This window comes from Perognathus longimembris, chromosome 24 (genome assembly GCF_023159225.1).
Source record: "Perognathus longimembris pacificus isolate PPM17 chromosome 24, ASM2315922v1, whole genome shotgun sequence".
Lineage (NCBI taxonomy): Eukaryota > Metazoa > Chordata > Mammalia > Rodentia > Heteromyidae > Perognathus > Perognathus longimembris.
This window is the reverse complement of record NC_063184.1, coordinates 7,433,569-7,452,714: the sequence shown is the minus strand read 5'-3', so window position 1 is coordinate 7,452,714 and position 19,146 is coordinate 7,433,569. Positions and strand designations below refer to the sequence as shown.

The 19,146-nt window shown below is 43.2% G+C and overlaps 1 protein-coding gene across 1 annotated transcript in view; it reads left to right on the top strand.

The window, feature by feature from the left end:
* Synpo2 (synaptopodin 2) overlaps window positions 1-19,146 on the top strand; it is a 117,878-nt gene that overhangs the window by 58,026 nt on the left and 40,706 nt on the right. The window contains 1 exon segment of the mRNA XM_048333571.1: window positions 15,593-15,744. Coding sequence (XP_048189528.1) covers window positions 15,593-15,744 — 152 coding nt within the window.

The following is a 19,146-nucleotide window of genomic DNA, read 5'->3' as shown; positions in this document are numbered from 1 at the left end:
CCATGGTGTTGTTTGCGTGGATGAAGGCTATGTAACGTATTTTTGGAGAGTTCACTCTTTGCACACGTGATGATGAAATGGATGATGAAATGATGCTGACAGGTGTAATTTGTGCTAGCTTCTCACGTGAGTGGCTCATCTGCAGTAGCACACTCGCTTACATTGTTTGCTGTTCCTAACCCAGAGACTCCTGACTATTGGGCATCTTTCTTCTATCTTTGTAGAACAATAAGATCATACTGTTAAAAGGTCATGCAAACAAATCATAAAAACTATGAAACAATGATCCTACTCATCAAATCTCCTTAAAATGTGCAGTGATTTGAATCTTAATAGTTATAATATGGTTCCACAGAGGAAATTCATTCAGTGAATGAAAGGAAGGAAGGAAGGGAGGGAGGGAGGGAGGGAAGAAGGGAGGGAGGGAGGGAAGGAGGGAAGGAAGGAAGGAAGGAAGAAAGGAAGGAAGGAAGAAGAGAGGAAGGAAGGGAAGGAACAAGAGCCCTCTCTCTCAGCTAGGCACTGGTTGGCTCACTCATGTAATCCTAGCTACTCAGGTGGCTGAGTACTGAGGACTGCAGTTCGAATCCAGTTAAGCAAGTCTGTGAGACTCTTATCTCCAATTAACCACCAGCTGGAAGTGGAAGTGGAGCTGTGGTTCAAAGTGGTAGAGTGTAACCTTGAGCATAAAAGCTCAGGAATAGCATCCAGATCCTGAATGTGAGGTCTACAACAACAAAACAAAACAACAAAACTCCTTTCTCCCTCTTTTTCCATCTCTCTCTCCCTCCCTCCTTGCTCTCTTCCTCCCCCTGCATACAGTTGATTTGGTTCTCATTATATTTCCTTAAAGTAGTATATTGAAAAGAACAGTATGCTATGTCAAAAAATTGATCTCAAAAATCAAGAACGCCCATTTAAAAACTGCAGAGGCATGGGGTTAGAGGCATGGCTCAGCTGGTAGAGTGACAGCCAATGAGCAAAGCATCAGGTACCAAGTTCAACTCCCAGTCTGAAAAGAAAGAAAGAAAGAAAGAAAGAAAGAAAGAAAGAAAGAAAGAAAGAAAGAAAGAAAGAAAGAAAGAAAGAAAGAAAGAAAGGAAGAAAGAAAGAAAGAAAGAAAGAAAGAAAAGAAAGAAAGAAAGAAAGAAAGAAAGAAAGAAAGAAAGAAAGAAAGAAAGAAAGAACAGAGCTCTGGTCCAATGAGCTTCTGAGTTTAAACCCAGGCACCATTCAAAAACCAAGAGGATCCCTACTAGGCACTGTGTGGAAAATCAACTCTATAACTGGTGAGCAGGTGGGGAGGGAAAAACTGGGAGAGAGCAGGGGAAGGGGTGACATTGTCTGAAAGGAAATGTACTCTTTACTTGACTATGTAACTGTCATCCCTCTGTACACCACCTTAATAACAATAAAAAAATAAAATAACATCACAAATATAAATAAGCCAGATGCCTGGACTCTAGATTTTTAGATTTTTGACCACTGGATTTCTCCATTTGGAAATTCACCTGCTGCCCAGGAGGCTCTGCTAGCCACTAAGGGTTACCAGCCACCAGGGCAAAGCGCACAGGGCACAGGGACCGCCAGCCCCGGGTGGGTCCGGCTGGGGAGCAAGGCCCTGGGCAGCTGGCTCCAAAGCCCTGGGGGTCTGTGGATCTCACCTGGAACCGCAGGAGCGTGTTTTTCCCCACTCATTGGCGCGGTAGCTTTATGTGCGCTCCCCTCCACAGTGTTTGTTCCACGTCCTCTCCTAGCTTCTGCAGTATTCACCGGCAGCTCGCTGCACTGAGTGGACCCTGTGGGTGCTGGCCCAGCCTCCTCTCCACACTGGACTCCGTACCTTGGTCTCTCCACCTCCTTAGCTCTGTCTTCCTAAGGGCGCCATTTACTTTGCATTTAGGAGACTTATTCAGTAGGCCTTCCCTGCTCTGATCCTACTGTGCTTTCCCATTGCATGGGGTATTGGCTTTAATGGCTTTAACATATTATTGTCTGGGGCTCCAATGATCTAGTTTCTTCTCGGGGACCGCCTCTTGGAGGCTTTATTCATTCTTGTCTGTCAGCGCTTCTAAGCCTGTCAAGCGTACCCCGGACCAAGGCTCATGAGCTAGAATTAACAAGTTAATCAAAAGGGGTTTCCTCAGCCAAGCCCTGTGCTCCAACTGTGTTTCTTGCAGATAGTCTGTGCAGAGCTCTGCCTGGTGAAGAGAGCGAGTCTCCAGAGTTCTTGCCTGTCTCTGCAAAACTCCCCTGGGCTGGCTGGGGCGGAGTCTGCCAGGCAAGATGGCACACGCCAGCAAGCAGAAATAACCAGGAGCACGAGTAGCCAGCCACAGAAGGAGGCGTGACCGTGTTGCACGCACGCCCCGAGGACACAGACAGGAGCCAGGGCAGGTGGCAAGACTGGGCTTCTGTTCTAGAAGTGCAGCGTTGGAAGTTTCTCTCCCAGCCCAGTTCAGGCCTGGTGCAGCCAGCATCCCCGCGGGTCCTCTGCTTCCACACCTGTGTTTGTCCCCACAAATGGCAGCCTACACAGGAACGCTCATGTTTGACTGAGGGCCTTGTGACTTTACCTCTCGTGGAGCAGAAGGGACGGTGAAAGCAGTGATGGACGCCCAGCTGCTTGTTACGCCGCGGCATCGCGGATGTCTTTGCTGGAGATTTTCAGTGACTTCCACCGTCAACATTCACTGGAACCAGTTCCTTGCCATGAAAACCCTTCTGTAATAATCACATCATCATAATAAAGATGATAACAAAGAGTGATTAGAAAATGGTGGACTTGGGGGCTGGGAGTGTGGCTTTGTGGTAGAGTGCTTGCCTAGCATGCGTGAAGCCCTGGGTTCCTCAGTACCACACAACGGAAAAGGCTGGGGGTGGAGCTATTTCTCAAGTGATAGAGGGTTACCGTTGAGAAAAGAAGATCAGGGACGGTGCCATCAGTTCAAGCCCCAGGACTGGCAAAAAAAAAAGAGAGAGAAAGGAAGGAAGGAAGGAAGAAAGGAAGGAAGGAAGGAAGGAAGGAAGGAAGGAAGGAAGGAAGGAAGGAAGGAAATGGTGAACTTGGAGTTCTTGTTAGCTCTGAGACTAAGGAAACATGAGGCAGAATTAAGGCAGCATCCAATTATCTCATATTGCTAAATGCTGTACATTTGTTGTGGACCTACTATGTGCACACCATATTTCAGATTGTGGAAGATGCAATGACCTTTGCATCGCAACATCTGCTTTCAAGGAATTTCACATAGCCAGTATTTGGGGAAGTGAAGAATATGAACTGTTTCCAAAGACAGCTAGATACTCTTCTCTCCTTTGTGTTGGCTCTTCACATAGGACTTTGAGTCTCCAAAACTGATCCAAAATATTTTTCCTTCTTCCCTTCCCTCCCTCCCTCCCTTCCTTTCTTCTGTGTGTGTTTGCTAGTACTGGAGCTTGACCTCTAGGCCTTGTGTTCTCCCTTAGCTTTCTTGCTGAAGGTTGGTGCTCTGCCACTTGAGACACACTTATACTTCTGACTTTTTGGTGGTTAATTGGAGTTAAAAGTATCTCAGATTTATCTGCTCAGACTAGCCTGGAACTGTGATCTTCAATCTCAGCCTGTGTAGCTAGAATTAGAGTTGTAAGCCACTTTACCACTTGAACCTCAGTGCCACTTCTGGCTTTTACTACATAGTTTATTGGACATAAGAGTCTCATGGACTTTCCTCCTGGGCTGGCTTCGAACCGTGTTCCTCAGATCTCAGCCTCCTGAGTAGCTATGATTACCGGCATGAGCCACTGGTGCCCCAGGCCTTCTAGTTTTCTTATGGCAGTGACCCCTAATTGTAGCAGGAGTCAAGTAGCCATCATCGCTGTGCACTCACACTGAAAACCAAGTCCACTTTCACACGGGGACACCCTGGATGAGGCAGTAAATGTTGAAATTTTGTTCAGCTGTGAGTCCACATCATTTAAAAAAAATATAGATGTGAACATAAAAAGTACATATAAAGCACTTATGCTGAAGATGAAAATATAGTAGTTATCTCCAGGAGTCATGTGTACACTTATTTGGATTGAAAGCTTAACTAGCCATTTCTTTGCATGGAGCATTATTATTAAACAATGACTAACTTTTTGGACATGGTGTCCTGTGCCTGTCATCCCAACTCTTTGGGAGGCAGAGACAGAAAGTATCCCATTCAAAACCAGCCCCGATGAAAAATGTTTGAGGCTCTCCCCCATTTCAACCAATAAAAACTGGTCATGGTGGTACATGCTTGTCATCTCAGCTGCACAAAAAGTATAAGTAAGAGCATCTTAGTCCAGGCCAACTTGAGTGTAACCCAAGCTTCGAACTGGAAAATAACAAGCATGTGAAAGGCTAGAGAAGTGGCTCAAGTGGTAGAGCGCCTGCCAAGCAAACAGAAAGCTCGAGTTCAAACCTTAGTTTTGTCCTTCCCCCACAGTGTCAAAAGAAATGACCGACACACCGTGGTTATTCAGATGATGGTATGCATTAGACATTCTCTGGAGGGTAAGCAAAACCAGTCTTGCCCTTCAAGGAAAACAACAAACAACATTTGTGCTGCTAGGAGAAAACTGCAACTCTGAGAAATGCCTCTGCTACTGTGAATTTTGCAGCTTCCCAGTAACTTAATGACTCTTTGGTGGAATCTTTCATGATATGAGACACTGTGATTGTTTGGGGCTATTATGTATTGAAATATACCAATATTTAAGGGATCTGCCTAAGTCAGTGAATCTTTTTTTTCCGAATGGCCAATTTATGATGCAATCCAATCACAAATGTGTAAAAATATCCATTTAAAATGTGAAATGGACCAATGGATTATGTGTGTGCATGTGCGTGCGTGTGTATGTGTGTATGTGAATGCATGTACATGCATGTATGTGTGCTCATCCTGGGGCTTGAACTCAGGGCCTGAGCGCTGTCCCTGAGCTTTTGGAATCAAGGCTAGTGCTCTACCACTTGAGCTATAACTCCACTTCCAGCTTTTTGTGGTCAATTGGTCATAAAAGTCTGATGGACTTCCCTGCCCAGGCTGGCTTCCAGCCACAACTCTCAGATGTCAGCCTCTTGAGTAGCTAGGATTATAGGCATGAGCCTCCAGCCCTCAGCAGGAGCAATGGATTTTAATACAATAGAATATAAAAAGTTCATTGCTCAGGTATCAGATTCCATACTGCAACTTTTTTTTTTGTCAGTTGTGGGGCTTGAACTATAGGCCTGGGTGCTGTCTCTGAGCTCTTTGGCTCAAGGCTAGAGCTCTACCACTTGAGCCACAGTGAGTGCCACTTCCATTTTCTGGTGGTTAATTGAAGAGAAGAGTCTCACAGTGTCTCACTGACTTTGCTGCCTGGAATGGCTTTGAACCATGGTCCTCTGATCTCAGACTCCTGAATAGCTAGGATTACAGGCATGAGCCACCAGAGCCTGGCTCCATATGCAACTTTTGAAACAAGTAGTTCTTTAAGTTGCATTTAGTATCAAAGAGGAAAATTCAAAATTATAAGGTCATTCAAGTACACCTCCTTTTATAACTACACATCTGCCTGAGGCCTTATGTTTGCATCCATGTCTGTTTGTTTTGTTTTTTTTTTGGCCAGTCCTAGGCCGTGAACTCAGGGCCTGAGCACTGTCCCTGGCTTCTTTTTTTCTCAAGGCTAGCACTCTGCCACTTGAGCCACAGCGCCACTTCTGGCCATTTTCTGTATATGTGGTGCTGAGGAATCGAATCCAGGGCCTCATGTATATGAGGCAAGCACTCTTGCCACTAGGCCATATCCCCAGCCCAATCCATGTCTGTCAGCACTGTGCAGGACAGCAGGTTGAATACAGAAACACCCAGAGAACTCAGCCATCTTGAACTACACAGATGCAAAGCACCGCCATTAGCCTCACTAAATTATCTCTTAGAACTCAGGACATGGTTCATGTCAGGTAAACACACCCCAGAGCTACACCCCCTGCTTGTTCTTTTTTGTGTGTTTTTTGTTAGTGAGTATTTTATATAAAAAGCATTTCTCTATATTCTGAGTAAGTTTTTATTATTTTTTTTAAAGGAATCAGCCTGTAGTTCAAAACTTTCTATGTGAGCTTTCATAACAGTCCACTCCTTCCTAGGCTCTGTTTCTGGAAGAGCTGGGATGTTTACATTCTTAGGGTGGAAAGACAAGCAGAGAATACAACTCCTTATTTGTTCCTGTTAGTGTTTGAGCTCAGCAACGGCTGCTGAGCACAAGCCCACAGCACAGCACTCCTCTTCCTCCCCGGAATCTCATTGGCATGCAGATTCCTGAGTGCAGAGTCACAGGGATTAAGGGCCTCACTGCTGTCGACCATGGTGATTACTTCAGGAACATTTCCAAAGCTACCACCAGGAGTGTTTTTTACTTTTATGGCATCTTGGTCCTCAGAAGGAGAGCATTTTCATCTAGTGTATGGGCACAGATGAATTGTGTGCACAAGAAAGTACCTGATCTTCAAATCAGAACCCAACATGAGAGCCTGGTTTTGAGCTTGAATCGAGAAATGGAGACTCGAATGAGTGAAAAGCCAGTATCCACTTGCATTTGAACACCTGACCTGGTTTGAATAGAGTTTTTGGTATACGTTGTCATGAGTCACACAAATGATTCCTGGAATTGAGTCCCTATATGATCCTTTATCAATTCTCAATCCATGGTTTAATGAGAGAAAGTCTTCCTTCATTTTCAGGACTCACTTACTTTTCTTTTCAAGACAAGGAAGGGTACACGCTGCTTTCTTATTAAAGGAACACAAGCTCTTCCCAGAGCTGGCTGTGATGTTTCACACTGGCTTCCTACTGTGCACTCTCTAATAGCTCTCCTAAACGTCCTTCAATGCCAAGTTTTGTAAGTGTGTGTGTGTGTGTGTAGTGTTTGATTGAACTCAGGGCCTCAATTCCATTGTTCAGTTTTGTAAGTGTACTCTCTCTCTCTGTCTCTGTCTCTGTCTCTGTCTCTGTGTGTGTGTGTGTGTGTGTGTGTGTGTGTGTGTGTGTGTGTGTGTGTGTGTGTAGTTTTGAGCTGAACTCAGGGTCTGACTTCCTTGTGAAGTTGTAACCCATCTCCTGTTTCTCCTTTATATTTAGCAGAGGATGACTTTCTACAGTTATTTGATGTAAGTTCCTAGATTTTCTTTCTCCTCTTCCTTGAAAAATTCAGGCTCTGCATCCTTACCTTTTTTTCCATCGATAAGAAATGCTTACCTTTCCTCTTTACCTTCTATGATCATTCTTTTTTTTTTAAAGGTTTTTTTATTTGTTTATTAATTGAACATAAATTTTTTTACAAGGTGTTGTGCAAAAAGGGTACAGTTACATAGTAGGGCAGTGTGTACATTTCTTGTGATATCTTACGTCCTGTTTTTCTATCCCTTCTCTAGGTCAGGTAGACATATATACAATATACAATGTATCAAGAACATATACAGTATTCACAGACTTGGTCTCTACTGTCTCTCTGTCTCCCTTTGTTAACAGTCATATATCAGGGAGATCATGCCCCTTTGTTTTCTGTGTTCTAGGCTTGTCTCGCTCAACATTATTTGTTCAAGTTCTGACCATTTCCCTGCGAACAACAATATTTCACCATTCCTAATCGCTATGTAGTATTCCATTGTGTCTATGATCATTCTTATCCAATCATCCTGTTCCCATTCTGAGTTCACGGAAAGAAACAAAAGCCCTCTGGAGTTTGGGAGTCAGAAAGGCTGTAATAGGTCCTTACAGAACTCATTGAGATCTGGAGGCTGACCCCCACCCCTAGGCCCTGAACTGGTCTCCAACAGCACTGGTAGAGCGACCTACCCAAGGGACTGTCCACATACATCAGAACCAGGAAACGGAGGAGCTGGGAGACTCCTGGGACCACGGCCGGGCCAAGGGCTGCATACTTTAGCCACAGTCTGGGGTTAGGAAGCTGCCAGTCGAGTAAAAGCAAAGTGGAGCCCAGAGTAAGGTCACCGTCATCGAGCAGGTAGCACCAACCAAAGGGGTAGCTGCCCAGGCCAGCGCCCTCTCTTTGCCCCCCTCGGTTCCCAGGGCCAGTCTCCAGCAGGTGCACCTGCGATGCTGGTGCAGACCGGAGACGCTGGCACACCAGCCACTGTGGTGCTGGCGCTGGCCCTCCACCGGGGATGCGGAGGGGAGTCTGGGGAAAGCTCCTCTGTCTTCTGGGCTCTGCAGTGCCTGGTAGGCTGGTGAGGCAGAGCTGGAGCAACCCTGTCCCGCCTTTGCTAGCCTTCCCTTCACAGTTGGTTTACCCAGCTCATAGTTACATTTCTTACAGATTTGTCCATCTCCTATGGGGTTTCTTTTCTTTTTTTTAATTAATTAGTTTATTGTCAGAGTGATGTACAGAGGGGTTACAGTTTCGTATGTAAGGCAGGGAATACATTTCTTATTCAACTTGTTACTTCGTCCCTCACTTTTCTCCCTCCTTCCCCCCTCTCCACTTCTCCCTCCCCGAGTTGTACAGTTGGTTTACAGCATATTATAAGTATTGCTGTTGCATTGGTTCACCTTTTAGCCTTTGTTTGTCCATTTTGATGTTCCTCTTCCCTTCCCTAGTTCCAATAAACATATATACAATATACAAACCCAGGGTACAGAAATCATTTACAGTGGTGTCAGGGGTAAAACCCTGGGGAAGAAAGACAAAAGGAAATGTCATCATTTCACATGGTACATTGAGAATGACACTGACAATGGTGAACCATTTATTTCTATAACTTGAATGTCATTTTGCTTAGCATCATCTTATGTGATCACACATACATAGCTATTGAGCTATTACGATCCTCTGCTAGGACTATCCTAGATGTGTACTAATTATTACCAGTGAGGGAAACCATAGAGTCTATGTTTCTTTGGGTCTGGCTCACTTCACTTAGTATATTTGACTTACTATTTCATTTTATAATTCCTGGTTCTTACCTTTTGTCCTTACAAAATAATATTTGCTCTTGATGTCCAGAAATGCTTCACATTACTAGACATTACTTCTAGCAAATCTTTTTTTTTGGGGGGGGGGTCTGGTCCTGGAGTGTGAACTCAAGCCCTTCTGGACACTGTCCCTGAGCTTTTTGCTCAAGGCTAGCTCTCTAACAGTTGAGCCACAGCTTCATATCTGGCATTTATCTGAGTAGTTAATTGGAGATAAGAGTTTCATGATGTTCCTGCCCAGGCTGTTTTTGAGCAGTGATCCTCAGATCTCAGCCTCCTGGGTAGCTAGGATTACAGGCATGAGCCACAGGTGCCAGGTCAGTTTTTTAGCAATTCCTGAACTCAGTTTTGGCATTAGGAAACTATTCTACCACAGGCCAAGGTGAGAGTGTAGGCTCTGGATAGTAGTCCCTTAAGAGAATAATGACTTAGCTCTGGTTCAGCTACTGCCTTTGCTCTTATTGTGAATATTGGTGATCATTCTAGTCATTTCTCTGATGTCCATTGAAGAGATATGGTTGAAAAACCAACTGAAGTGAGAGAATAGTTATTAATTTTTGCCACATAGACATGAGGAAGTCTTGCCAAGTGCCTGAACTAGAATATTGAGAAAGGGCCAGAGCTTTATAAAAAGCTGTGTAATCATAAATTACTTCAGAGTTTCCATTTAAAGGCTTTAAGTATTGCTCAAGATCTTCTCTCTTGGGCTCTTCATGATCACCAGAATCTAGAAGTTTATTGTATGGATTATGGGTCATCTTGAACAGGGTAGGCTAGATTTCATGTTGATACGTACTTTTTTCTCCTCCATATCTTTCAGTAGAGTATAGTAATAGAATTTAAGGAAAAGATGGTCCTGGACCATCATTTTCTCTGACATTTTCCAAGAGGATTTATTCATGAATCATACATGAAAATGGAATTCCTGAGATAAAATTTAATTTTCTAGGTAGCAGACTGCCATGGCTCATATGCATATATATGGCATATATAAGTATATATATATACACACACACATATGACATAAGGTAGTTCAGTGCAGAGCATTATGGGAACTCCATTCTGATATCTGCTCTCTAGTTAATACTGAGAGATACAGAAATAAAGCACTAAGAACAAAAAAGAAAAGAAAAGATAAAAGACAGGGGGGAGGGAAAGTGGGAGAAAACAAGGGAGGGAGTAACACTATTCAAAAAGAAATGTGCTCATTACCTTATTTATGTAACTGTAACCCCTCTGTACATCACCTTTACAATAAAATTAAATAAAAAATAAAGTGTGAGAAAGAAATGCCCTTGGGCATACTCAGCCTTTTCCAATTTTTTGAAAAAGGAAAGAAAAAATAGTTTTAGGTTTTTTTCTTCTTCAAGAAATGATTCATAGGGCTGGGAATATGGCCTAGTGGCAAGAGTGCTTGCCTCGTATACATGAGGCCCTGGATTCGATTCCTCAGCACCACATATACAGAAAATGGCCAGAAGTGGCGCTGTGGCTCAAGTGGCAGAGTGCTAGCCTTGAGCAAAAAAGAAGCTAGGGACACTGCTCAGGCCCTGAGTTCACGGCCCAGGACTGGCCAAAAAAAAAAAAAAAAAAAGAAAGAAATGATTCATAAAACTAAATAGCATAGCTGAAAAATCTCAAATTTCCTAGAGAAGTCTTAGCTCTCCATTTCTTTCTTGCAGTAAAAGAAATCTTTCCTGGCATATATCAAAGAGAAATAAGCCATGATACACAGTATTTGGTAAATATTTACCTCATCAGTATCTCTGAGTTATGAGATCTCATGGAACTGAGAAACACTGAAGGGGAATGAACTATGTTTTATGGTCAGTGACTCCCTCATAGTCTAGTGTGCTCAGCCCACAAGAGATCTCTGAAATAATGTTCATGAAGGAGTCACATGCTCTCCTGGGCCTGTCATGTCATGTCGTAGCTTGCAGAAAGCCATTATAGCCAATTTTGAATTTGTAACACAGTGAAGCATAATATCGATCCATTTTTAAAATTTGAAAGGGTATCTTACCTAAAACTCTAATTTAAAAAAGAAGGAGGAGGGGCTGGGGATATAGCCTAGTGGCAAGAGTGCCTGCCTCGGATACATGAGGCCCTAGGTTCGATTCCCCAGCACCACATATACAGAAAACGGCCAGAAGCGGCGCTGTGGCTCAAGTGGCAGAGTGCTAGCCTTGAGCGGGAAGAAGCCAGGGACAGTGCTCAGGCCCTGAGTCCAAGGCCCAGGACTGGCCAAAAAAAAAAAAAAAAAGAAGGAGGAGAAAAAGGAAAACAGAACCAACCATTGGTTTACTGAGTGATCAGGCAGAGTTTATTACCCTTGCCTTCCTCCCTCTTTTCTCTCTGACTGCCCCCCACTCTACATTACACAGATCTTCCCTCCTCTTCTTCTCCCTCTAGGGTTTGTGGTAGATAACTGAGAGCATTGATGAAGGAGGAAGTTTGTGTCATTAGAAATGCAGGCTCTGGAGCCAGAATCCCCAGGCTCAAGTTCTGGTCTTCCCTGTGTGATTGCAGGGGAAGGGCCTTCCCTAGTGTTGTTAGCACTCCTCTGTCCAGTGTCAGAGGAGCACAGTCCATCTGCACACCTGCAGGCCTCTAAGCACATTGGCATTCCTCACAGAGCTTCATAGCAGGAGAGGACACAGAATGTGAAAGACTTGGTAGTAGATGGTCAACAAGAATGACACTGATATTTAATTACATATCTTGTTATTTGTGTTCAGGAATGCGACAAACAAGCCCCCTTTCTCTCCCTTCCAATAATGAAATGTGAACATCCTCATAAGAAGCAAGATAAAACACCATCTTAGGAGATATAGCATTATGGTCAGATAAGGCCAAATATCTGGAGGAATGGAGGGCTGGGTGTGGCTCCCAGCGGTGCATTTGCTGAGCACGAGTGAGGCTCTAGGGTCCACTACTAACAACACCAAAATACTCCCCCAAGTTAAAAAAAAAAAAAAGAGAAACAGAAAACAGATCTCTAAACTGCTTGTGGACTAAGTATCAATGTTTTTACAGCTTTTATTTTCATTTGGCAAATTTCTTTCATGTGGTGTGTGTACGTGTGTAATGCATGTGATCTCGATGTGATTTGCATGTGGTGTGTCCTGTGATATCTTTTGTGTGTATGTGTGTTATGTGTGGTGCATGTTGTATGTGAGATATGTTGTGTGATATGTTTGATCTGCATTAATGCATATGTGGTGTAGGTACATGTGGTTGTGGGTGATGTGTTGCATGTGATCTGTATGTGATTTGCATATGGTGTGTCCTGTATGATGTGTGGTGTGTGGTCTGTGATGTATGTTGTGTGTGACATATAGGTGGTATGTATACATGCATGTTATGTGTTGTATGTGATCTGCATGTGCTTTATATGTGGCATGTTTCGTGTGATTTGTGGCATGTGCTATGTGATATATGTTGTATGTGATGCATGTTGTGTGTAATATATGTGTGATAAATAGGTGGTATGCAAACACACATGTGTGTAATGTGTGTGTGCTGTGTGTGATCTGAGTGTGATTTGTATGTTACATTCTTTTATTTGGCTTTATATTTCTTGGGAAAATGGAGAAAGATTTGTTCTTCAGAATAGATTTTGAGATGAAAATTTAACATGGTTTTCTCCCCTCCCGTCATCTCCCTTTCTTTACTTCTCTTTCCCCCTTGCCCCCCTTCTTCCCTCTTCTCTTCTCTTCCCTTCCTTTCCCCTCCCCTTTCTTCCTTCCCTATCCCTCTTTTCCTCTTCTCTTTTTCTCTTCCTATTCCCTTTTCTTTCTCTGTTGAGAGAGTGTCTTTCTATGCAGCCTAGACTGACCTTACACTTGCAATCCTCCTACCTCAGCCTCCTGAGTGCTGGACTTAGAGGCATGCAATAGCACACCCTTCACATGGATATTAAAGGGATAATATTTCCTGTGGCTCCCACAAATGTAGAAGCTCAGCCGAATGCCACTGCAGCAGTTGGCTCTGAGTGTTGACCTGGGGATGTGTGTGCTAAAGAATGCTGATGGCTCACATCTCCGCCATGAACCGTCCTCCTTGACAGGCTTCCATGAGAAGTTCCACCTGACGGGTGCCATGATGAACTTGGGGGCAGTCAGGCAACACATGTGTCCACCATAGAAAGCGCTGCTAAGTTGAGGGTTTACTTTCCAAGAATCAATTTTTCATTGTGTCCTTCAAGCTCATGAAGCTGCTTAGAGCTCGGGTAACTTGTATTTGTTTGCTTAAAGAAAAAAAAAAAAAGAAACTTCTGTGTAAGATTGGGCTGTGGTTGATTCAGACTTTGAGACATCTGAAACCTGAAACCTGATTGCGCTCCAGAGACTGAGCTCTCAGCCAGGGCACTGCACTCCGCTGAGTGAATGTGTGTACCTCAAAAAGATGCAGCATCAGTGATAAAGCTTTTTACTTTAGAAATAAATTTCAATGAATGAAAGATGAACTGATAAGTCTAATTCTAACTTCAATTTTTGGCTCATTAACAACTCTCTTGTGATCATTTTACATAACAAGTCAGGCATAGTAAGGCAAGTCAAAACAAAAATGTTTGCCAGTTTACTTGGTATTTTCATAATTGAGTGAATGCTCTCTCTTATTATTTTGTTGCTTCCTTATAGTTCTGGGGAAAAAATTATATATTCTCCCCCAAAAGTAATGAGATTGATTCATAAGAAAACGGGAAGGCATCGTATAGATTATAACTTACACCAATACAAGCAGGCCCACCAATAATAAAGCTAATCCAATCTCTCATTTCAACAATGCTATAGTTTGGGCTTTATTTTTCAAGAATATTATTTGAAATGTACTCATATTTTAGAATATACACTTTCAGACTCTATCAGTTAGCATGCACATTTGCAGTAAGACCTTATCAGGAATGCCTGAGCATCTAACACTGATGAATTGAAGTGTTTCCAGCCCTACTGGCCATGAACCTGACTGTGTAAATATTATAGAAGAATTGCTGCTTGTTAAGCTGGGTGTCAGTGGCTCATGCCTGCAATCCTAGCTATTAAGGAGGCTCTGGTCTAAGGATTCAGGCTGGAAGCCAGTCCAGGCATGAAAGTCCTTGAACCTCTTTTTTTCTAATTAAGCACTAAAAAAATCAGAAGTGGAACTGTGGCTCAAGTGGTAGAGTGCTAACCTTGAGCAGCTCAGTGGTCAGCCCTGAGTTTAAGCCCCAGGGTCAGCATGCACACACAATACTTCTTACTGGACTCTCTGGACTCAGAGTCTGGATTTTAATCATCGGAGAGGAATCGCCTTGAGCAGAAAACATCAGAGCAGTATCATCAAGTGCCCCTAACAGTTGAAGTTTTAGGATTATGCTACATAGATGATTAAGAAGCATTAAATAAGCTGACATTGGTAAATGAAATCCAAGCACATTAGGGTAGCAGCAGGAAGTGATATACTCAAGAGATGGCTTTTAAGTCCCCAAATTACATTAGCTGGAAACAATTCTTTGAGTATATCACCAGAGGCCATTCCTCCTCAACACTCAAGGGAGGGAAGGGAACCGTCCTGGAAGAGCAGATGGAAATTAATCAGCCCAACATTTTATCACAGTGAGGTAAGCTTTCAGCTCCCGTCACCATTATTCAATGCCTCTGAAGTTTTCTTCTAGGTATTTATTCATTTGCTCTCACACGTCATTCTGTGCTGAGAATTGATGCCATCCTTACAGCTTGGCTCTTTTCGTTCCTCTTTCATAATTTTTGCCAATATTGGGGCTTGAACTCAGGGCCTTGAGTTCTACCTATTTTTTTTTTCCAATTCAAGACAGGTGCTGTGCCACTGGAACCACACCTCCACTTCTGTTTTTTCACTAATTGGAGATAAGGGTCTCATGGACTTTCTTGCCTGGGCTGCTTCTGATCACAATCCTCAGATCTCAGTCACTTGAGCAGCTAGGATTACAGGCAAGTTTTCTGGTCCTGGGGCTTGGGACTCAGGGCCCTGGCACTGTCCCTGAGCCTCTTTGTGCTCAAAGCAAGCACTCTACCACTTGAGCCACAATGCCACTTCCGGCTTTTTCTGAGTAGTTCATTGGAGGTAAGAGTCTCACAGACTTTTCTGCCTCTGATGGCTCTGAACTATGATCCTCAGATCTTAGCCTTCTAATTAGCTAGGGCTACAGGCATGAATCACCAGTGCCTGGCCAGGCTTACATTTTATTTGAATGGAAACAATTGTTTTCCAACTGGGTTAAAGATATTTTACAATGTAGAATGATTATTTCCAATATGTGCTCGATTTAAACATTTAATGTCTTTCTTTCTTCTTTCTTCTGGTTTCTTCACATTGATACACGTTCCCTTTTCCTGTCTTATTGCAATGATTCATGAAATGACATCATTATGGTATATCATAAATTGTGTGTGTGTGTGTGTGTGTGTGTGTGTGTGTGTGTGTGTGTGTGTGAAAATAGGCTTATAGTCTAATACGTAAATGAAAACTCAGGGCTGCTTTCCCAGTTTGCAGATTTATTTCTCTATTTCTCAAAGATGGTGGTGTGGTTTTTACAAGTGGAGTGATTCTCTTCCCTTTTTCTTTTTCTTTTTTTTTTTTTTTTTTGCTCTCCCTAGATTCGAAGCCAGAGCAAAGCGTCGGGGTCAGGGCTGTGCGAGGGGGATGAAGTGGTGTCCATCAACGGCACTCCTTGCGCAGAGCTCACCTACCCTGAAGTCATCAAGCTTATGGAGAGCATAGTGGACTCTCTGCAGATGCTGGTGAAAAGGTACAGTCTGCGGGCTCAAAGCTAAGTGGGAACAGTTAGAGCCTCCATTGCATATATACCGTATCATTTATGATGGATGTGGTAAGGCACTTCGTAGATCAGGAAAGCTAAACAGAAATGCCTCAGCGTTTGAAACATGGCCACTTCTGTCCAACCAAGCTTTCTGGTGAAGAGTTAAAGTACTTTGGTTTTAAGCACTTTAGTGCTCAGGTTATGGAGCACAATTTTATCATTCCTTCCAAGATTAAGATTCTCTGACAGATTTGGGTTACTTAGTTGTAGTTTCCAGATTCACAGATGAATTAAAAATGTGTTAAATTGGGCTGGGGAGATAGCCTAGTGGCAAGAGTGCCTGCCTCGGATACACGAGGCCCTAGGTTCGATTCCCCAGCACCACATATACAGAAAAACGGCCAGAAGCGGCGCTGTGGCTCAAGTGGCGGAGTGCTAGCCTTGAGCGGGAAGAAGCCAGGGACAGTGCTCAGGCCCTGAGTCCAAGGCCCAGGACTGGCCAAAAAATATATATATATATTGGCCTGTACAAAAAATTTTTGCAGAGGATACCTAGGAGAAGGGACAAACAAAACAAAAACAAAGAAAAAACATTAATGAAAAATGAGCAAAAAGAAAAGCTTAAAATCATCCAAATTTATGCCTTCCATAACCTCCAATGGAATCAGTACTTGAAAATAGATAAAAAACACATTCTTAAAAATCTTTATTCCAGGGCTGGGGATATGGCCTAGTGGCAAGAGTGCCTGCCTCATATACATGAGGCCCTGGGTTCGATTCCCTAGCACCACATATACAGAAAATGGCCACAAGTGGCGCTGTGGCTCAAGTGGCAGAGTGCTAGCCTTAAGCAAAAAGAAGCCAGGGACAGTGCTCAGGCCCAGAGTTCAAGCCCCAGAACTGGCCAAAAAAAAAAAAAAATCTTTATTCCAGGACAATACAATAAATATTTTGAGCTATCCAAAGTAAACTATAGCTGGTAGGCTGAGATCTGAGGATGGTAGTTTGAAGCCAGCCTGGGCGGGAAAGAATGTGAGATTCTTATCTGCAATTAACCACCTGAAAATTGGAAATGCAGCTGTGGCTCAAAGTGGTAGAGCACCAGCCTTGAGGAAAAAACTCAAGGACAGAATCTAGACCTCCAGTTCAAGCTCTACAACTGACCAAAAAAAAAGGTAAATTGCAATCCAGGCACCGGTGTCTCATGTGTATAATCGTAGCTACTCAGAAGGCTGAGATCTGAGGATAGAGGATTGAAGTTTCATGGAAAAGTTCATGAGATTCTTTCATCTCCAATTAACCATCCAAATCTGAAAGTAGAGTCATGGCTCAAGTGGTAGAGCACCAGCCTTGAGTGAGAAGCTAAGGGACAGTGCCCAGGCTCTGAGTTCAGCTGCACTACTGCCATACACACACACACACACACACACACACACACACACACACACACACACACAGAGCCGGTGGTCCATGTCTGTGATTCCAGCTATTCAGAAGTTGAGGTCTGAGGATAGATGTCTGAAGCTACCCTGGGTGGAAAAGTAAGTGAAAGTTTTATTTCCAGTTAACAACCAGTGCTGAAAGTAGAGTCATGGCTCAAGTGGTAGAGCACCAGCCTTGAGTGAAAAGCTAAGGGGCAGTGCCCAGGCCCTGAGTTTAAGCTCTAATACTGGCATGCACATATGCATGCATCTGTACATACACAAACAGACAGACACACACACACATACACACACACACACACAGCCAGTGGTTAATGCCTATAATCTAACTATTCAGGAGGCTGAGATCTGAGGATCAAGACTCAGAGCCAGCCTCGGCAGACTAATCCATGAGATTTATCTCCAATTAATCAGCAAAAAACCTGAAGTGGAGCTGTGGCTCACATGTTGTAGAGCACAGCCTTGAGGGGAAAAAGCCAAATGAGAGTGCGAGGTCCTAAATTCAAGCCCCCACATAGGCATAGCAAAGCAAATCATTTGTTCATTTAATCTCTCCAAATACTGCTATGATTTAAAAATGCAAAGGAGAAAACTTTAAAAGGTAAAAGTAAGGACACAGGATTGAGGGCAATCATAAAAATGACAGCCTCCACATTTTTGCAGTGTACAAATCACAGTACACTCCATACTGATCTCTGATCTTGCAACTGAGGTCTTGGCAGCTCTCTCTCTCTCTCTCTCTCTCTCTCTCTCTCTCTCTCTCTCTCTGTTTCTCTCTCTCTGTTTCTCTCTCTCTCTCTCTCTCTCTCTCTCTCTCTCTCTCTCTCTCTCTCTCTAGATTCTGGGTTTTAAAGTATTGCATGGAGAGTTAAACCTAAAGCAGTCATGCATTAGGGTTCCATTTCTACATAGACATGAACTTCCACGAATCAAATCTTGTAACAACAAGGGAAATTTAGCATCTTCTTAGAATCTTACACCTACACATTCAACTCACCAATCTCTTCGGCTCTTGCCTATTTATAAAGCTGCCATTTGCTCTTTCAGGGAACCCAGTGAGGAATGTTGGCAAGTTCAGTTCTACAGAATAGCTGCCGTCATCCCCTATAAATCTGTGTGGTATTCGAAGATCGCCATGTTTGAGAGTTTCAGTCATGTCCAAAACAGGGAAAACAATCTTTTCTATTTTATTCCCTCTTTTTTTAATGTCTTAATGAGGCCAATTTCTCCAGAACATGTTTACTGTTCAGGACATCATCTTCTAGTTCTTGTTTTGATTATGATGGTTATCTCTGGGGAAATAAAAATAATTAAAATTAAAATCCCCAGTCGTTTAAAAGTTGAGTTTCAGGGCTGGGAATATGGCCTAGTGGCAAGAGAGCCTGCCTCGTATACGTGAAGCCCTGGGTTCAATTCCCCAGTACCACATATATGGAAAACGGCCAGAAGTGGCGCTGTGGCTCAAGTGGCAGAGTGATAGCCTTAAGTAAAAGGAAGCCAGGGAGAGTGCTCAGGCCCTGAGTCCAAGCCCCAGGACTGGCCAAAAAAAAAAAAAAAAAAATGTGTATAAAAGTTGAGTTTCAGGTACTGATTTACGTTCTGGAACAAATGAGCTAGGTCTCTACTACACTGAATAACTAGAAACATGGTTATTATGATCATTATCCTGGATTTTTTTTATTTTTTTAATAAAAAGAAATAAATCATTCACTAATGGGATTCAATATGAAGTCTTTGGTTAAAATCACCCCAAAGGCCACTGCCAGCCTCACCCTCACCACCTGTGCTCTGGAGATCTGAACATGGCTTCCTTCAACTAGCTTTTCTCTCCTTTCCTTCCCTGCTTGCTCTCACTAGACAAGTGTTTGACTCTTTCTGGATTAGTGCCCAAAGACGGCCGAGGAAGACTATTTTTAAAAGCCCCTTTTCCATGCTAGATCTCTGTTAT